Source organism: Lampris incognitus, chromosome 2 (assembly GCF_029633865.1).
Source record: "Lampris incognitus isolate fLamInc1 chromosome 2, fLamInc1.hap2, whole genome shotgun sequence".
NCBI classification, from domain to species: domain Eukaryota; kingdom Metazoa; phylum Chordata; class Actinopteri; order Lampriformes; family Lampridae; genus Lampris; species Lampris incognitus.
In genome coordinates this window covers 49,410,745-49,429,623 of record NC_079212.1, presented here as the reverse complement: position 1 = coordinate 49,429,623, position 18,879 = coordinate 49,410,745, and the positions used below count along the sequence as shown (strand labels likewise).

Sequence of the window (18,879 nt, the reverse complement as noted above, 5' to 3'; positions counted from 1 at the left end):
CATTTGCTTGTCTGTGTCATCAGCAGTCTTCGCATACCAGGTTGAGTTGCATTCATCACGCTCAGCTGTTTATGAAATCAGGGAGATATTTTTCACACAAATGCAACGGCTCCGAGCCCTTTCTTGTTTGCAGTGGTGATGGACAGGTTGATGGACGAGATCAGGCAGGAGTCTCCATGGACTATGATGTTCGCGGATGACATTGTGATCTGTAGCGAGAGTAGGGAGCAGGTGGAGGAGAGCCTGGAGAGGTGGAGGTATGCACTGGAGAGAAGAGGAATGAAAGTCAGTAGGAGCAAGATGGAATACCTATGCATGAATGAGGGGGAGGACAGTGGAATGGTGAGGATGCAAGGAGTAGAGGTGACGAAGGCGTATGAGTTTAAATACTTGGGGTCAACTGTCCAAAGTAACGGGGAGGGAAGAAGAGGGTGCAGGCAGGCTGGAGTGGGTGGAGAAGAGTGTCAGGAGTGATTAGTGACAGAAGGGAACCAGCAAGAATTAAAGGGAAGGTTTACAAGATGGTTGTGAGACCAGCTATGTTATATGGTTTGGAGACCGTGGCACTGATGAAAAGACAGGAGGTGGAGCTGGAGGTGGCAGAGTTGAAGATGATAAGATTTTCATTGGGGGTGATGAAGAAGGGCAGGATTAGGAACGAGTATATTAGAGCAGTGTTTCTCAACCGGGGGTCCGCGGACCCCTAGTGGTCCGTGGTGTAATTGCAAGGGGTCCGTGAAACTAGAATATCTAAAAAGAAGATCCTATGACATTTATAGAAATAGGATTATTTTACTCAAATGTGACTGAGACCTTTATCTACCTAAACTATAAAGGGTAACAGGACTTTTTTCTCTAATTACATCTGTTTCACAAGTGTAATTTATTGTATTTTAATAAGAGATCTCGCTCCCGTTTGCATTGTTAAAAGTTACTTCATAAAAATTCTGTTGTTACATATATCTGAAAGTTACTGAATACATATTCTGTTTTGTTACATATATCTGAAAGTTACTGCATAAGAATTCTGTTTTGTTAACTATATCTAAGTTACAGCTGAAAGCTCTTATTTTTGCCCCAAAGAGTGAATAAATGCTATAATGCAATTTAAAATGCAGTTTCTACTGTTTCTATCAAATTGCAACCCCCCTCCCCCAAGATCAGGTCGAGGGGTCCTCAGGGTAGATCAAAAATACGCAGGGGGTCCAGGACCCCAAAAAGGTTGAAAACCACTGTTTTAAAAGTACAGCTCAGGTTGGACAGTTTGGAGACAAAGCAAGAGAAGATGGAGATGGTTTGGACATGTGTGGAGGAGAGATGCTGGGTATATTGGGAGAAGGATGCTGAATATGGAGCTGGCAGGCAAGAGGAGAAGAGGAAGGCCAAAGAGGAGGTTTATGGATGTGGTGAGGGAGGAGATGCAGGTGGCTGGTGTGACAGAGGAAGATGCAGAAGACAGGAAGAGATGGAAACGGATGATCCGCTGTGGCGCCTCCTAACGGGAGCAGCAGAAAGTAGTGAGAGATTTCTGTTGTTGACCCTCTGCCTCTTTCTGGGGTAAAGTAACATGATATCCTCTTGGATTAGATAGCTGCTACCTTTTTGTGAGCCTTTTAGAGCTAAATTAATTTGGTCAATCAATGTTTTTCAGATTGATTTACTCAGCCGCCACTCATACGAATGTTAACTTCCCACGAACAGCTCTTACGGGTCATGTCAAGTGTTTCAAATCCTCTAAGGTTTAAGACAAAAGTCTGTTAGGATTAGCTGAGTGCTGCAACTGCGGTATCTTCTGGCAGGGATCAAGGGTCAAAAGCTTTGGCCACTAGATCACTATTGCGGGTAATTGATGAGGTTGGAATGAATGTGTGTTGTTGTCTAGGACTAAATAGGTTAGACCTAATCCTATTCCGAGGGAGGTCTGAAATTAGATTATTGTAATTTTTGAACCTACAAACCATAATCTTATTTGACCAGCAAGGGAAAAGGTGGAAACAAATGAGCAGTAACTGAAAGCTACAAAATAGTGTCACAACATCAAACAAGGGGAACAAAACAAAGAGAAGGACAAACATCTAGAAAGCGGCACAATTAAGACAGACACAAACAGCATTTTTCCTCCATGCTGTTTAATATAGGAGCTTTAGGTTTTTCGTCATACAGCATAGTGGGAGTGTGACTGGAGACCTGTTACTGTACACACAACTATTGCCATTCAAAATTAGAATTTATAAGTTAGTACATTTAGTGTTTGTGATGATGTCTGCTGATCTTCTATATACAAGGCATTAGAAATGTTAATGTTGGTATGTTACAGGACCATGTATAACCTTTGTGTAAGTTTGTTTATATTGAATGCATAATCAGAGGAAGATGAGAAAAGCATAAAATGAGCATTCAAAGATTTAAGAAAAGAACACATAGATCCTCCAGCAAACATTAAAACATTCACAGCATTGTGTGTGTTGATGTCCAGGATATAGGTGTTGTATGATCTCCAGAACAGACATTGTACCACATCACTCACTCACTCACCTGTACACATAGAGCCTGGTACAACCTTGTAGAACCTGATAATGTAATAAATCCCCGATAATGTAATAACCATGATAATGTAATAAAAATGCACTTGAGGCCATTGAAAATGCAATAAAACCTGATAATGTAGTAACTCCCTGATAATGTAATAAAATGCAAATCCTAAAAGTATGTTTTCAAATCCTTGATATTCTGTCCTTTACAGCATTATAACTTTATTAAACTATTAATGTCCGAATTTGTTGAGTTGAAAATTTGAGATGATGTAAGACAAACCTTTTAAAATGATCATGATCCAACTGAGAAAAAACATGTGTGGAAGTAGCTTGGAGGTAGCTTTGAGGAAGAGTAGAGCATTCATGCACGTCCAACTTTGACCTGTCGGTGGCGCTAGACCTCTCGAGCTTGCGTTGCTTAAACAGTATCACCGCTTGAATCCATTTATGGGTGGTCTGCTGTTAAATTATTACAATATTGGGGAATTATTACATTATCAGGACCAGGGAAATGAAGGCTAACCTGATAATGTAATAACGTCCCGTTAATGTAACACATTATTACATTATCGGTAAAAAGTTTATTACATTATTGGGAAATGCACTTTATTATATTATCAGGAAGTTATTACATTATCGGGTTTTATTGCATTTTCAATGGACTCAAGAGCAGATTTTTATTACATTATCGGGGTTATTACATTATTGGGAATTTATTACATTATCAGGTTCTACAAACCTCAAAAGCTGGTATTTCACTACAGCAAGGTGTTTAATTTCTAATGTCAGTTTTGCAATTTGAAATATCATAGCATTTCTTTCAATCACACTGTGTCTTGGAAATTGTTCAACGTGTAAAACAATGCCGGGATCACACCACGATTTCAGCCCGATTTTGACACGATTTTGCTGTTGCAGACGAATTTCCAGTGTCGGGCCGGATTATGAACGTCGGGAACGTCTTACCCCGTCCATTCACCCATTATCTTAACCGCTTATCCTGCTCTCAGGGTCGCGGGGATGCTGGAGCCTATCCCAGCAGCCATTAGGGTCGCAGGCGTGCGGTGTGACAATTGGAAGAACAGCGATGTGGCGTCTGGGACGCCCCATGACACCCCGACGAAAAGTCTAGCACGTCCGAATTTTTACTACTCTCCTGCCTAGTATGACGTCTCATACCACGTGTTCCTTTACGTCGACCAATAGGATGACAGAGTGCTCCGCTGGAGCGCATATGTAAAAATGGCGACGACAAAGCGACGCTGCTGTTGCTGCTACCAAGTCGAACGACGAAGCCGAGGGAGGTGACAATAACCCTGCCTTTTTGACGTTTCCCCGAGGGAGAACACTGACACAGTCAAAAAAAGATTATTTGTTGGCGGGAAATAGCGGAGGCGCTTCAGCGACCCGGTGAGTAGCTGGTTAAGCTATGCTAGTGTACACTAGTAATAAGACACGTTAGTCCCTACCTAACATGTCTGACCCTTTAGCCGATCGGTTAGTGATGTCGCCTTATGGTGCAGTACACCCCGTATCGAATACCGCACCGGGCAAGAAAATAGCCGGTTACACTAGGTTAGCATTCCCACAGTACGTGTTTCGTTGTTTTCGCAACACAAGACCGCCAGCATCACACATAGCGTTTCTGTAGCCGCGATTGACAATTTCTTTACCCCCGTCCCCGACGACCGACGAGCTCGCGCAAGAGCGTGAAAGGCCGCGTACGATGATTGGTCGGGGTCATACGTGTAGTGTTGCCAGTCTCCCGGCCAAGACGCAGCAAGAATGTATGGCCCCATGATTGCGTCGTCTGACATGGCGACGACCATGAAAGACGAAAATGTCGTGTAGTCTGATCCCGGCATAAAACAGTATCAGTGTAGTGCCTATCTAGTAATCTCAACATACTGGCAACACTGACATTTTGGAAAGAATTTTAATCAAATGCTGTTTTACGAAGACAGACCATTAACTGCAGGGATGGCCAGAGATCCAGGTCTGATTGAAGAACCCCCATTTTAACTTCGCAAGGGACAAATGAGTCAAGGCCCAACGAGTGTCATCACTTTAGGATGAGACAGATACACTGGATGCTGGAAAGACTGAGGTTTCTTCCTATTTTTTCTCCCTGTTAAAGTTTTTTTTTTAGGGAGCTGATCCGATGCAAGGGTCTAAGGATGGGATGTTGTGAAGCCCACTGAGGCAAATTGGTAATTTGTGATAATGGGCTATACAAATAAAAATTGACTTGACTTGACTGTCAGAATCAAATGCAGGAGCAATCCAGGCCCCGATCTGTTTTGTGGAGGTTTGCCTTTACACTTCATAATTCTCCACAATGAATCCATTAGGAGTAAAGAAAAGGGGGATGGAATGACGACCGCACACTAAAACCTGTCAAGTTGTTAGTCTAGCAACACGATCACACAAAACATCAATGATATTTAAGCAGAGAGAATGGTTTTGGGTCATGACATTGAGTTTGTACGTGAGCAGTTGGATAGAAACATGGTCACTGAAAGCAGTATAGGTGATTGCGTTTGCCCACACAACTAACCCTAGATAACTACCCTTATAACAAAAGGTAGGACGTAGTGGTTATACAACAAATACAGGTTAGGTTAGGTACATGCAGTTAGGAGCTGTCAACAAAAAACATAACTCACTCATTTTAATTGGCTTTTAACAGATATATGCCTCTCCCCTTTCTAAACACACTACATGGCCAAAAGTGTGAAGACACCCCTTTTAATTAGTGCGTTTCAGCCATGACCTATGCAGTCTCCATAGACAAACATTGGCTGCAGAATGGGTCGTAACAAAGAGCTCAGTGACTTTCATCATGACACCTTTCCAACAAGTAAGTTGGCCAAATTTCTACCCTGCTAGATCTGCCCCGGTCAATTGTAAGTCTGTTATTGTGAAGTGAATACATCTCGGACCAAAAACAGCTCAGCCTGGAAGCGGTAGAAGACACAAGACCACAGAACAGGACCACCGAGTACTTGAAGCATAGCGCATAGAAATCGTCTGTCCTCGAGTTGCTTCTGGAAGCAACGTCAGCACAAGAATTGTTCATCGAGAGCTTCATGAAATGGGTTTCCATGGCCGAGCAGCCACTCACAGCGGTCACACATGCGCGAAATTAACATTGGTGAACATTTGCCTCCCATTCACTTCCATTCAATGCGAGCAAAGGGGTAAATAGAATGACCACGAGGTAAGATCGCAAGAGAACTTATGATGAACTTATGACTCACTTTTTAGCAGTGATGTGTTGGTCGCGAACAAGTCTATGAGCCGGCTCCCGTCGAGCCGATTTATTTTTTTCTTTTTCTTTTTCTTTTATTTATTTATTTATTGTAAATCAATACAAGACAGATTGCCTTCGTCAGGGACACAGACAGAAGTATTAACCCTAGCATGCATGTCTTTTTGAGGGTGGGAGGAAACCGGAGCACCCGGAGAAAACCCACGCAAACATGGGGAGAACATGTAAACTTCACACAGAAAGGACCTGGGCTGGCGTGGGGTTCAAACCCAGAACCTTCTTGCTGTAAGGCAACAGTGCCAACCACTGGGCCACCGTGCCGCCCAATTTACAAATACAATGCAGTCTCCATAGCAGATTGATACAAACGAATGTCAGTATGTTTGTATGAAAATGTAAATATATGTAAATGTACATAAATGGCCCTGTGATGGACTGGCGGCCTACCCAGGGTGTCTCCCTATCTGCTGCCCAATGACTGCTGGGATAGACTCCAGCATTCTGCGACCCTGATTAGGATAAGCGGCTTGGATAATGGATGGATGGATGGAATACAAGACAGAACAATAGCATGATCTTATAACGTATTTGCTAAATACGATATAGAAGCGTCTCACTTTGGTAATAACATTAAGAGCCAAGCATGGTGAGACTTGTATGTTGTGCCGGGTTCCAACATACGAAACAGTTCAATATAAATATACTGTTCAATACACATGTGTATTAGTGTTTGGTGTAATACTGTTTTTACATTATATATCATACGTCATTTATTATACATCATTTAGTTCCTCTTGCTGAGCTGAGCCGAATGCTCTGGATCACGAAAAAGAGCTGGAAGTCGGATCACTATAACTTAGCTGTCTTTTACGAGGTCTAGCAAACTTGCTAGCAGCGTTGGTGTAATCAAAAATGATTGCTGTTACATGACACGAAATTCACTTGCTCAATTTACAGGAAAGTGATCAAACCTGTTTGAGGAAAGTGAAGCGAGATCTTGCTTTGCGTTCGGTTAAAACGCAGTTAGATCACCAAGCACACCGGCATCAGACTCTAGAGCAGTGGAAACATGTTCTCTGGGGTGATGAATCGTGCATCTGGCAGGTTTAGCGGATGCCAGGAGAACGCTACCTGCCCGAATGCATTGTGCCAACAGTAATGTTTGGTGGAGGAGGAATAATGATTTGGGGCTGTTCTTCATGGTTTGGACTAGGCCCCTTATTTCCAGTGAAGAGAAATCTTAATTTTACAGCATATGATGACATTCTAGAGAATTGTGTGCTTCCAGCATTGTGGCAACAGTTTGGGGGAAGGTCATTTCGTTTTTCAGCATGACAATGCCTCCGTGCACAAAGTGAGGTCTATAAAGACGGTTTGCTGATTTTGGTGTGGAAGAAATTGACTGGCTTGCACAGAGCTCTGACCTCAACCCCATCCAACACCTTTGGGATGAATTGGAATGCCAACTTTGAGCCAGGCTTTCTGTCCAGTGTTAGTTTCCCAACCTCACTAATGCTCTTGTGGCTGAATTGGGTGCAAATCCCCACAGCCATGTTCCAAAATCTAGTGGAAAGCCTCCCAGAAGAGTGGAGGCTATTAAAGCAGCAAAGGTGGGTCCAACTCCATATTAATGACTTCCTGACAGACAGGAGGCAGCTGGTGAGACTGGGGAAAATCACATCCAGCACTTGGACAATCAGCACTGGCATCCCCCAGGGATGTGTGCTCTCCCCTCTACTCTTCCCTCTACACAAATGACTGCACCTCAGGTGACCCATCTGTTAAACTCCTGAAGTTTACGGACGACACAGCCATCATTGGCCTTATCCGGGATGGTGACGAGTCTGCATATACTAGATGGGAGGTTGATAAGCTGGCCCTCTGGTGCGGCCATAACAACCTGGAGCTGAACACGCTCAAAACAGTGGAGATGACAGTAGACTTCAGGAAGAGCCCCCCAACACTTCCCCCCTCACCATACTCAACTGCATGGTGTCTATGGTGAAAACCTACAGATTTCTGGGTTCTACAATCTCACAATCTCTTAGGACCCAAGGTGGGCATCCAGTGTAGACACAATCATTAAAAAGGCCCGGCAAAGGATGTACTTTCTCCGCCAGCACAATAAATTCAACCTACCTCAGGAACTGTTGATTCAGTTCTACACTGCAATAATCCAGTCTGTCCTCTGCACGTCCATCACTGTCTGGTTTGGATCAGCCACCAAACAGGACAATGACAGACTATAACAGACAGTTAGGTCTGCAGAGAAAATCATTGGTGCCAACTTGTCCTCCATCCAGGACTTATACACCTCCAGACTCAGGACAATGGCAGGCAACATCACTGCAGACCCATCACACCCTGGTCACAACCTGTTCCAACTCCACCCCATTGATAGGTGCTACAGAGCATGTATATAAGTAACCTGGCAACATCTATTTCAGCGTCTTTGATATAGTCTCTGTACCTGCACCTTATCACCTCTTATTTCGCCTGTAAAGGTCAATCCTTTTGTATATATCTGAAGATTGTTGTGTTGTAGTGTCGTTATTCTATGTTACGTACACTGAGAGGGCTATGAAACGGGAGTCAAATTCCATGTATGTGCAAACCTATATGGCAAATAAACATGATTCTGATTCTGATTCTGATGCTCACCGTTTTGCAATGAGATGTTCAACAAGCACATATGGGTGTGATGCATAGGTGGCGCTTGGGCAGGTATGGGGAAGCTAAATTTGTGAAACATTACAGTAAAAGTAAAACTCCTACAAAAAATGTTTTAAACCAAAGAAGCTTACGCGGTACGCAGCACAATTTCTCCCGCACAACGAGCGACTGTGCTAACCAGTCAACTAAAGGGCCCGACCCATTAGCCAAGGGCTAGCGAGTCTAGTCATTTGTGGTCGATACATTTGATTGGTGAGAAGCAAGGTTCAACATGGCCTCCCTTTTTTTTAACGATGAATTGACTATTCAGTTTTGAGCTCAGTTAAGCCTGGCCTCAGTATGATTGGCTAAAACTTTTTTTCCTCTCTCTCTCTAAGGGAAACCAGGCAAAACTAGTCTCCTTTGAGCGATGGCAGCATTTCACTGACCACTAGACAGCACAGAGGACATAAACTACATATTGCAATTCACGCAGAGGGATGCTGTTTCACTCGCAACACCAGCTAAAGAAGAAAAACAAGGAAAATGGCAAAACTCACTAAAGACACAGCCGTGGGAATATTTTTTTTTATTAATCCCCGTGGAGAAATTCTTCCTCTGCATTTAACCCATCCTAGCTGTGTAGCTAGGAGCAGTGGGCAGCCGCCGGTAGCGCCCGGGGACCAACTCCAGTTTGCCTTGCCATGCCTCGGCCAGGGGCACAGACAGGAGTATTAACCCTAACATGCATGTCTTTATGAGGGAAACCGGAACACCCGGAGAAAACCCACGCAGACAACATTCAAACTCCACACGGAAAGGACCTGGGATGACCTCCCCTAAGGTTGGACAACCCCGGGGTTCGAACCCAGGACCTTCTTGCTGTTAGGCGACAGCGCTAAGCACTGCACCACCGTGCCGCCTGATAGAGTGTTTTCTTTATTAGAATATATTTATGGGGAGGCCAGGCTTCCTTTGGCCTCCAGGAGAAACTGCCTCCGTAAGCTTACCCTGCTGAGTGTAAAGACAAATTATTTATATCCCGTTGGGAACGCTATGTGAATCGACCCGCCGCTTTTTGAATCTTTGGTGCTGAATCGTGTCTCATTTAGGCGCCTCTTCACAGGGGTCAGTGGCTTTATTTATTTACTCTGCCGGGATAGAAACTCAATTCTGAAAGAAGTAGTACGCCTTTCTGCTCTTATTGGGCAATGCTAGAAATGACGTGTCTTTGATAGGCTTGTTTTTGTGGCGTTGTCTTTGAGCGCAAATTATTATTTCTTCGTTTTATGTCGTTGCATTATTTTCCTCCGCAAAGTGCGCGCCGCAAAGAACCAGTCCGATCACCAGTCTGTTCAGGTCCAAAACACTTGCAACTTACGGTTCATTTAGGTCAGTTTACAGCTTCAACTTGATTGGCTTTTTCTTTTTGATATACTTTATTGATCCCGTAGGGAAATTACACTCTGCATGCAACTCATCCTAGCTGTGTAGCTAGGAGCAGTCGGCAGCCGCTGTGCAGCACCCGGGGACCAACTCCAGTTCGTCTTGCCATGCCTCGGTCAAGGGCACAAACTGGAGTCCTAACCCTAACATGCATGCCTTTTTGATGGTGGGGAGAGAAACTGGAGCACGCGGAGGAAACCCACCGCAGACACGGGGAGAACATGCAAACTCCACACAGAGGGTGACCTGGAATGACACACAAGGTTGGACAACCCCGGGGTTCAAACCCAGGACCTTCTTGCTGTGAGGCGACAGCGCTAACCGCTGTGCCGCCGAGGCTTTTTACTCCTTTGACCCCAAATCATTTGTTTTGTTTTTTTAAAATCATGGCACTACTCCTACATATACATACTTAGTTCCTTTACGTCGCTCGCTAAACTGAACTGGAATGTCAGGGAAGTTAAATTATTGCCGTGATCACTAAAAAAGAAACAGAGTAGCGATAAAAAGATAAATAACTGACTGCATATGCACATCAGTGGTCCATTCACATGTTGGATGATTCTTTAATCACAGAAAGACAGATAGATTTTTAGGAGTTATATTAAATGTTCTCAGTGATAATTTTAGCCTCTTAATAGCACTTTCTATGGTGTGATGTTTGGGTGTCCACATTCTTTTGGCCATATAGTCTGACACGCTGTCAGCGACACTCGGAAGACTGGGCGCACATCCTCGAGTCTGTGCCAAGGTGGAGTCAAGTAAAACTGACAGCGGGACTCAAATTAAATCTTTGCGATGCTGATTGGCTGTCATTCACGTGATTGATGTGCTAACAGATTTCATTATTCAGTGGATTCACATTCAGAGGAGGAGGCTGCCTCCCACATTCTCAGACCTGTTACCCCACAACAATATATATTGTAGAGAATTTGGGGTGCAGCCGGGAACCACCGTCGCCGGGACGCGAACCCGGGTGTCCCGCACCACGGGCGACTCGTTAACCAGGCGACTAAAGGGTCCGACCCGTTAGCCATGGGCTAGCGAGTCTACTCATTCATGATCGTTACACTACACCATCTCCTTCGGGAAGCGCGTCCCCGTGCTTCAGCATACCGGCTCCCTCACGCCTCTGGGCACACGCGCTTCCGATGGCCTCACGGACTCACCATCCCACTTCTGACACCAATGTAGCGAATTCAGGGGGCCAGCCGGGACGTGAACCCGGGTCGGACCCTTTAGTCGACTGGTTAACGTGGTCGCCCGTGGTGCGGGAGACCCGGGTTCGCATCCCGGCTGCGGCGGTTCCCGGCTGCCCGTTGAATTCGCTAGTATATATATGTATAAGTTGGTTAAAAGAAACACTCAACGGTAGGGAAAGTGCTCAACAAATGAGCCAAGTAAATTCTTTATGAGACAGTACAAGCTTGTACTGTCTCATAAAGTATATATATTGTAGCGAATTCGGGGGAGGGGGGGGGGCAACCACAGGAACTGCCGCGGCCGGGACGCGGGAGACATCGCTAACCGCTCGACAAAAGGGTCAGACCCATCGGCCAGCGGCCAACGTGTCTACTTATCCATGCACGTTACAAAATAAATAAATAAATATATATATATATATATTTTTATATGTGTGTGTGTGCTTACGTTCAACAGTGAACTATTGATGCCTCCTGGGACACTTTCAGCAAGCTGTCCTCACAACCAACCGGGTTTCTCACCACTGGAGCTAATTTGGCCTAGATGGCTACAGGAACTCTGCCGCAATGTAATTAATCATGAGACGGAAATGCATTGTGTTAGGGGAAGATGCTGAAGAAACTATATGTGCGAGAAAGTCGAAGTAAAGCAGATGACAACATTGGATGTGGTGTCTGTCAAGAGTCCTTTAGCCATTTAACATACCCTTTATGCTTGCATGGCTGAATGCTGCTTGCATGGCTCCCCCTGACCAGCTGAGTCAAGGTGAATGGAGGTAAATAAAGTGAAAACCAAGTGCAAAGAGGGATTGTCAAATTTATCATTGGCGTCTGTGTGACGGCTGTTACAGAATGTAACAAAAATGCTGGAGCATTTATCCTTGAGCATATTGAACATTTGTTGGTTGAAAGCTTTGGACGTAAGGAAATCCTACTCCCCGTTCCTATTTGTTATTAAAGGATAGAGATCCTAGAGATCCTAGAATATTTTTATACAGCATGTTGATAAGCATGGTGATATAAATGTAAGCGCTCCATGTGAGCTCTTGAAATGGATGAAAGGCAACTGTAAAACATCGTTCAAAGAAAAACAGACATGTACTGCGACTGTATCTTCTAGACTCTAGCAGAGGTGTGTTCACGATTTATCTCGCCAGTCCAGAAACAGTTAATCACAGCTAAACTAGTCAAAGGTACAAGTAGCTTCTGTGAACTACAATTTCATCAATTTTGCTTTTTTTTTTTTGGTTTAAAAACATAATCTGTCATACAGAAAATTTAAAAGACATTGCACACGAACTAAACCATCAGACAGAACTTGGTGGTCGCACTGGGGCGTACAATCTCAACTTCAAGTAATTGCTTAGAATTCATAAAGTGAATAATAGTGCAAAAAACATGTCAACAGAATAGTAAATAAATTGAATTCCATTCTGTGTGTTTCTTTAAATGACAAAAAAGAAAAGAAAGAATTGTTGTCAGACTGTTGTTGCTGGTTGTGTCAGGGTTGACTCGTACATCTCTGACATTGATAATTATTTTTATTTGAACAGCTGCAGGCTGATGACTCACCACTGTTACCAATCTCAGATGTTCAGCAAGTGTTTGCTGAAAAATACCATCAGATTCCGACAGCATTTCCAATCAAAGCGTTTTCATAAAGCTTAAACGAGAGAAACAAAACACCCTGATTACAACTATAATTATTCTCACTAATCCTGCACATCACATCAACAAGTCACCGATCCCTTTTTTTGATCAACGTTGTGTTGGATGTGGCAAAGTTGGCCAAGTCCTGAAATGCTCTCTAGAATATTTTGTCATTTGCAACGACTTAGTCCTCTGACTCTTGAATAGTGGACTTAAAATACAGGCTACCGGTTAGTGATGGTTAAACTACACGAGGACAGCAGTAAATTAGCAGAAATATACAGCATAGCGTCGTGGTTACATATCACATGTCACTTCATTCAGATCGTGATTAAAAAGTCAAACTGAGCCAGTGAATGTCTACAGACAACTGTCTGTTTATAAAACTACTTTCCCGTAAGAGTTGATAAAACTGTGTGTAAGGGGTAGTAGAGCAGGATAATGTTTCATCTTAGTACCTGCTTGTACTGGTCACCTGCACTCTGTCCTCCTGCCTCCTGGTTTGCCGGCGAACAGATGAGGGGAATGGCATGATCAGCGGACCAGTCGGCGTCTTCTGCTGAAAGACTTCCGGTGTTTCCGGTTGGGCGTTCCAGAGTGAGTGAGGCGGAGGCTACATGACTCTCTCCCGTGTGTTACTGTGATCCTGGGTAGATTTTCGATTCCGTCGGGGGAGAGTATTGTGCTTTGTGATTCTGTGGCTCGGGGGATATCGAGTTGCAGAGCATTCTCCTGCATTTTAGACGAGCGCTTCTGCTGTGTCGAGTCACTTCAGCCTAGCTGCTTTGGGACGCTTTCCCTTTTAGTTGTGTTCGCCCACTTTGTTGTACTTTTAGTTTACAGTGGTAATTGTAAACTAGCCCAGCTTCTTCGGCCTGTGGGTTTACTATTCTTTCATTCTGTTTCTAGTGGTTAGTCCTTTCTCGGATAGCCTATATACTAAAGGAACATTTCGTAACTATGCTGCTGTTCTATCACTAGACCCGTGTGTGTGTGTGTGTGTGTGTGTGTGTGTGTGTGTGTGTGTGTGTGTGTGTGTGTGTGTGTGTGTGTGTGTGTGTGTGTGCGTGTGTGTGTGTGTGTGTGTGTGTGAATACTGTTGTTTAAGACTGAACAGAATTGAGTTTTATTGCATATTTTATTGTTCAGTTAGTGGTGTTTTACGTAGTGAAATTGCCCTGAACAACTTTTTCTAGAGTTCTTTAACAAGAACCCACGATAGTGCCCTGTTGTACACCTATTATGCCATGATAGTGTAGTAGGTGTACAACAGGGCACTTTCATGGTTCCTTGTTAAAGAACTCTAGAAAAATTGTTCTGACAATCTATCCTGGTGTGCTGTCTGCTCTTTCTCTTGCAGAGGTGCTCTACCCAAAGTACAAATCCTCGTATCTCTATAAAGAGCTTGTCACCTGTTACGTTTTGTGAACTATCGGTGTTGTTTAAACTCGAGTCTTCAAGGTAAAATAAATATGTGTAAGGTGAAGTTCCACCTTACAACATAATCACTGTTTCTCAGTAAGACTTGACAAATGAATAGAAATGTGTAGACAACTCTCTCAATGTCTGAAGCCAGAGAACACAGGCTGTAATATATGATATTATCCGCCCCGAAAAAAGAACATTATTCATTACATTGAGAATGAATACGAGACCGAGTTCATGGACTCGGATTTTGTTTTTGTTTGGTTTTTTTTCAGCTTTTAAATCTAATTATGTTTCTTTGGGGTGCTCCAAGGAATGAAACAGATGACTCACCCTGGGTCCAGTCATCACAAGTGTCCTGCATTAAATATCAATGAACAGGCTCAACAATTTCGTGACAACATTGAGCGCTTGAGTGTCTTGGCTCCTTTGTTTTAAGCTTCAAGACACTGTGTTCAAGACCTAATGATCCAGCCCGTAAAAAATAAATGTGATTTTTTTTCCAGCCTATTTTTCCTTTTAGCCAGTCAACGGTGAATGAGCAATATTATAACCACCGAAACAGACACAGCTGCCTCCAGACATCTATGTGCTTTGGCTACATGTGTCGTAAACTACGTGAAAGAGTCAATGCATCCTGCAAACAAACACACACCTGAATTATGCTCATTTCATGCACACAAATGTGTGCAGACAGCAAATCCTTTCAACAAACTGAAACTCACCCAGACTGAACACGGACATAGATGAGTAAATCTTTGTTTCTGCCAACGCTCATTAAGAAAACAATTAGTGTCAAAACATAAGCATGGCTTCATTCAGGTTCACACCTGTCATACATTAATAGTTTACTTACTTAACTTGCTTGGCTAAACCAGTAAAGACGGTTTCCCGGCAGACAGTTTTGTAGCATAGCGTGGATGAGTGACAGAGACTAAGAATTACGACCAGCATTTTGGGAGAGGGGTCAGGTAGTTAATGACGATAGCTTAACTAATTCTATCTTGACTAATTTTAGGCTCAAACTCTCAAGTCAGCAAAGTCATAGATGCACATTGCCTGGTTTTGATGCTGCCCTCAGCTATAAAGCGCCATAAATCTAAACCGGTTACTATAAGACCAACAGGAGAGGAAAATGCCATCTTTTCCCCCCATCACCCTTTTTTCTTCCAAACAAGCTAAGGACCCTGGACCAAAGGGGAGAGGTCAAAGGTCATATTGAAGGGCTGTAGCGCTCAAAGTGTCCTAGATGAAGTGGTGCACAGGCAGACCCTCCTCTCACATCTGCGTCCCCCCGACATCTCCCCCGCCTGCGGGGTAGTGCCTCAGCCCACCTCCCCGCCGCAATGAGTGGAGCGCCACCGTGCAGCAGCCGCGTAGCAGCGATCCTATATGATACATGGGCTGTCCATCACGTACCGGGCCACGGCAGAACCATGCCACTGTGGGCACCACAGGGACCACCACAGCCAGCAGGTCGACAAGAAAGTGACGGCTCCAGTAGCTTTTCTGGACAGAAGTGCAGCTTGATGTGGACGACGGGTCCTCCTCTGCTGCCATAGCACTTTCCTCATCCCTCAGTTCGCTAGTTCCATTTTCACCGTCCTCCTCGTCATCACACATCTCCACCAGGGTGACCCCAGCTATCGCCTCGTGGGAGGTTGATCGTCTTGGCTGGGAGGTATGAGGCCTCACTACACCTGGTGATAACCCTGGGCTGATCCTTGGACTTACCTCTTCTGTCTCTATCTGTTTAGATACATCTACCGGCTCTGCCTGCAGCTCCTGGTGTCTCTCTCCCATACCAAGTTCCTCTGGCTTGATCTCTTCTTGCCTGTCATTACCAGTGCATCCTTCCAGCCTCAATGTTCTCTGTCTCCCTGCGGCTAACCCTGCTAAATCCCACTGCTTCCTTGCTGCTGCTTCCTCCACCACCGCCTCATTCCCCACTGTGCTACATTCCACTGTGCCCACCTGCTCCCCCCTCCCCTCCCTCCATTCTGCCTTCACCTCCTCACTCCTCTCAGAGATGTTAAGCAACCCCTCTGCAGCAGACCCGGCAACTTTTAACTTCTCTGTCTTCTTGGTGATGGGTTCCTTCTCTCTCTCCTCTGTCTCTTGTTTTTCCTCCTCCTCCTCCTCCTCCTCCTCCTCTGCCTCCTTTCCCCTGCACAAAGGAAGTCCTATTGAGCACGACATGCTAGCTGAGCGTGGAAAAGGAGGGACTGGAGGCGTTTTCAAGACTTGAATGGGCTCTGTGGCCGTTGTCATGATTGTCGCCGTGGTTACCGAGGTAGTCGTGGTGATAGAGTCCAGCTCTTCGTCACCCTCGTCGGACATCCAGGTGGAGGTCGGGCTGCAGGCATGAGAGCGGAAGGTGCGCTGTTCAGCAATGGTGTCTAGGTCAGAGGGGCAACCAATTGCTGTAGGAACAGGGCAGCTTTCAGTCTGGATACCCGTCTCCCGCAGCTGGTGAAGGTAAAGGTGGTGGTGAGACAGACACGGGTGGCTTACACTGCCCACTCCAGCAAGGGCACAACGTAAAGAGGACAGCCGGTCGCCTGCACACAGCTTCTCGAAGGTGGAGGAGTTGGGCATGGTGTGGGGCAGTGTGTGGGAGAAGGTGTGGGGCAGAGAGTTGGGTAGGGAGCGTGGAAGGGTCTGCGCATAGGAATTGAGCAGGGAAGCCGTCTCCTCGGACAGGAAGGCAGCCTCCAGCAGCAGGTCTGCCCGGCTGGGGACACTGTTCTCCCCACAGCACACAAAGCCACTGTCCTGGGTGCCCTCACCTGACAGACAAGGGATATCTGGTCCATTGCCATTGCGATCGGCCAGAGTCTGATCGCTCAACCTTGTGTAGGTTGAGCTCTGGGTCAGGGAGCGAGCCGGGGAGCCATCACAAGAGCAGGACCCCCTTCCCCCTACAGGAGGTTTGGCTACTCCTCCAGGGCTTTCTCCTGATACAGACGCAGGTGCCGACCCCCCGACACGGCCCCTGCAGCCTGGTATGGCCTCCCCATCCTTGGCCGCTGCTGCTGTCTGGGCTAGTTCCATGCTCAGCAGCAGGTTCTCCAGCTTGTGGTTCTGGGTGTTGATGTCCTGAAAGTACTTCTGGACCCCTACATCTCCGCTGATCCCCCCCGCCTCGCTGAGGCTGGCGCGGACTGTATCGACAGCATGTTTGAGCTGCTGGATCTCCCGGCGGGCCTGCTTCAGGGCCAGCTGGGCCTCCACGCGGTGACACTCCTCCTCGATCCAGTCCTCCTGCATCCTGGACAGTTGGCCTCGGAGCTCATCTATCTCTGTGTCCCTGTGAGGGACAAGCGGGCAGGAGGGGAGGAGGGGTAAGAGAGCAATGAGTAAGAGGCCAGGGTAGAAGGAAAGGGAAAGATGTAGGAAGAGATGGGTCAGATCAACAACATTTAAGCAGGATGAAGGAAAAATGAGACGCGCGATAAAGACAGTGAGTCATAGAGTCAAATAAATTTACTGACTCACACGTACCTTGTGTGACAAGAAGACTAGTTTTATCTGTGTAAGTCCAGTATTTCTTAGATTAAAATAGTGGTATATTTCCACCCCGTCTGCCAGTCCGGGGAGGCTGCAGACTACCACATGCCTCCTCCCATACATGTGGAGTCGCCAGCCACTTCTTTTCACCTGACAGTGAGGAGTTTCGCCAGGGGGACGTAGCACGTGGGAGGATCACGCTATTCCCCCAGTCCCCCCCCCACGACCAGGCGCCCCGACCGACCAGAGGAGGAGATAGTGCAGCGATCAGGACACATACCCACATCCGGCTTCCCACCTGCAGACATGGCCAATTGTGTCTGTAGGGACGCCTGACCAAGCCGGAGGTAACACGGGGATTCGAACCGGCGATCCCCGTGTTGGTAGGCAACGGAATAGACCGCCACGCCCCCCGGACGCCCAGTTGGCTCTCGTTTTAAGACACTTCGTTTTAGGAAGTTGGCACTTCGATGGCCTGGCGGGCGGTCCAGGGTGTCCCCCTGCCTGCCACCCAATGTCTGCTGGGATAGGCTCCAGCATCCCGCGACCCAAATTCGGGTAAGCAGCTTGGATAATGGGAGGGGGGGTGGCGGACTAGCATTATTTGCATCTCACCTGTCCTGCAGTCTGTCAATGGTCTCCTTTAGCCTGGCCCGCAGGTGGCGTATACACACCTCCTTTTGCTGCAGCGGTGTGAGGTACTGCTCTGGAGGCGGGGGCCGGATGCCATGGTTGTCTGTACATGACGTGTACTTCTGGTGGCGTCTGGGGAACATTAGGACCACGAAGAAGACTTGTTATTCTGTTGGACACAACTTTTTACTTCCTGAGGAGAGTCATTTGAAGTGGCATTTGGACAGCAGTGCGGTGGTAGTAGATGTTGCAGTTGTGGGGCTGTCCCATCGTGTTCGGGTATTTATTTTATTACTCGCTCGCTGCATTTGGCATAACAGCTAATGCAAACAGACAGATTCCTCCGCTTTTTCTTCGTTGTTTTACTTGTGTAAACTGGAGTATCTACCTCTGAAATGTTAGCGGAATAAAAATATAAGCCAGGGGAGGGGGAAAAGTTATCCATTACAGTTCATTCGACCCAGGATCCAGGATCCAGGTTTTGCTGTTCAAGAAGTCATGTTAAGCCACGTGGGATATAAAAATGTACCAGGTTCTTTAAATGTTAATTTCAACC

General features: G+C 45.9%; 1 protein-coding gene across 1 annotated transcript in view; it reads right to left on the bottom strand.

Moving 5' to 3' along the window:
- Window positions 1–15,346: 15,346 nt before the first annotated feature.
- Window positions 15,347–18,879, bottom strand: part of snphb (syntaphilin b) — a 75,661-nt gene continuing 72,128 nt past the window's right edge. Inside the window, exons 4-6 of the mRNA XM_056299946.1 lie at window positions 18,306–18,455; window positions 16,425–17,490; window positions 15,347–16,223 (exon numbers count right to left, since the gene is read on the bottom strand). Coding sequence (XP_056155921.1) covers window positions 15,459–16,223; window positions 16,425–17,490; window positions 18,306–18,455 — 1,981 coding nt within the window. The 3' untranslated portion in view covers window positions 15,347–15,458. The remainder of the gene's footprint in view (window positions 16,224–16,424; window positions 17,491–18,305; window positions 18,456–18,879) is intronic.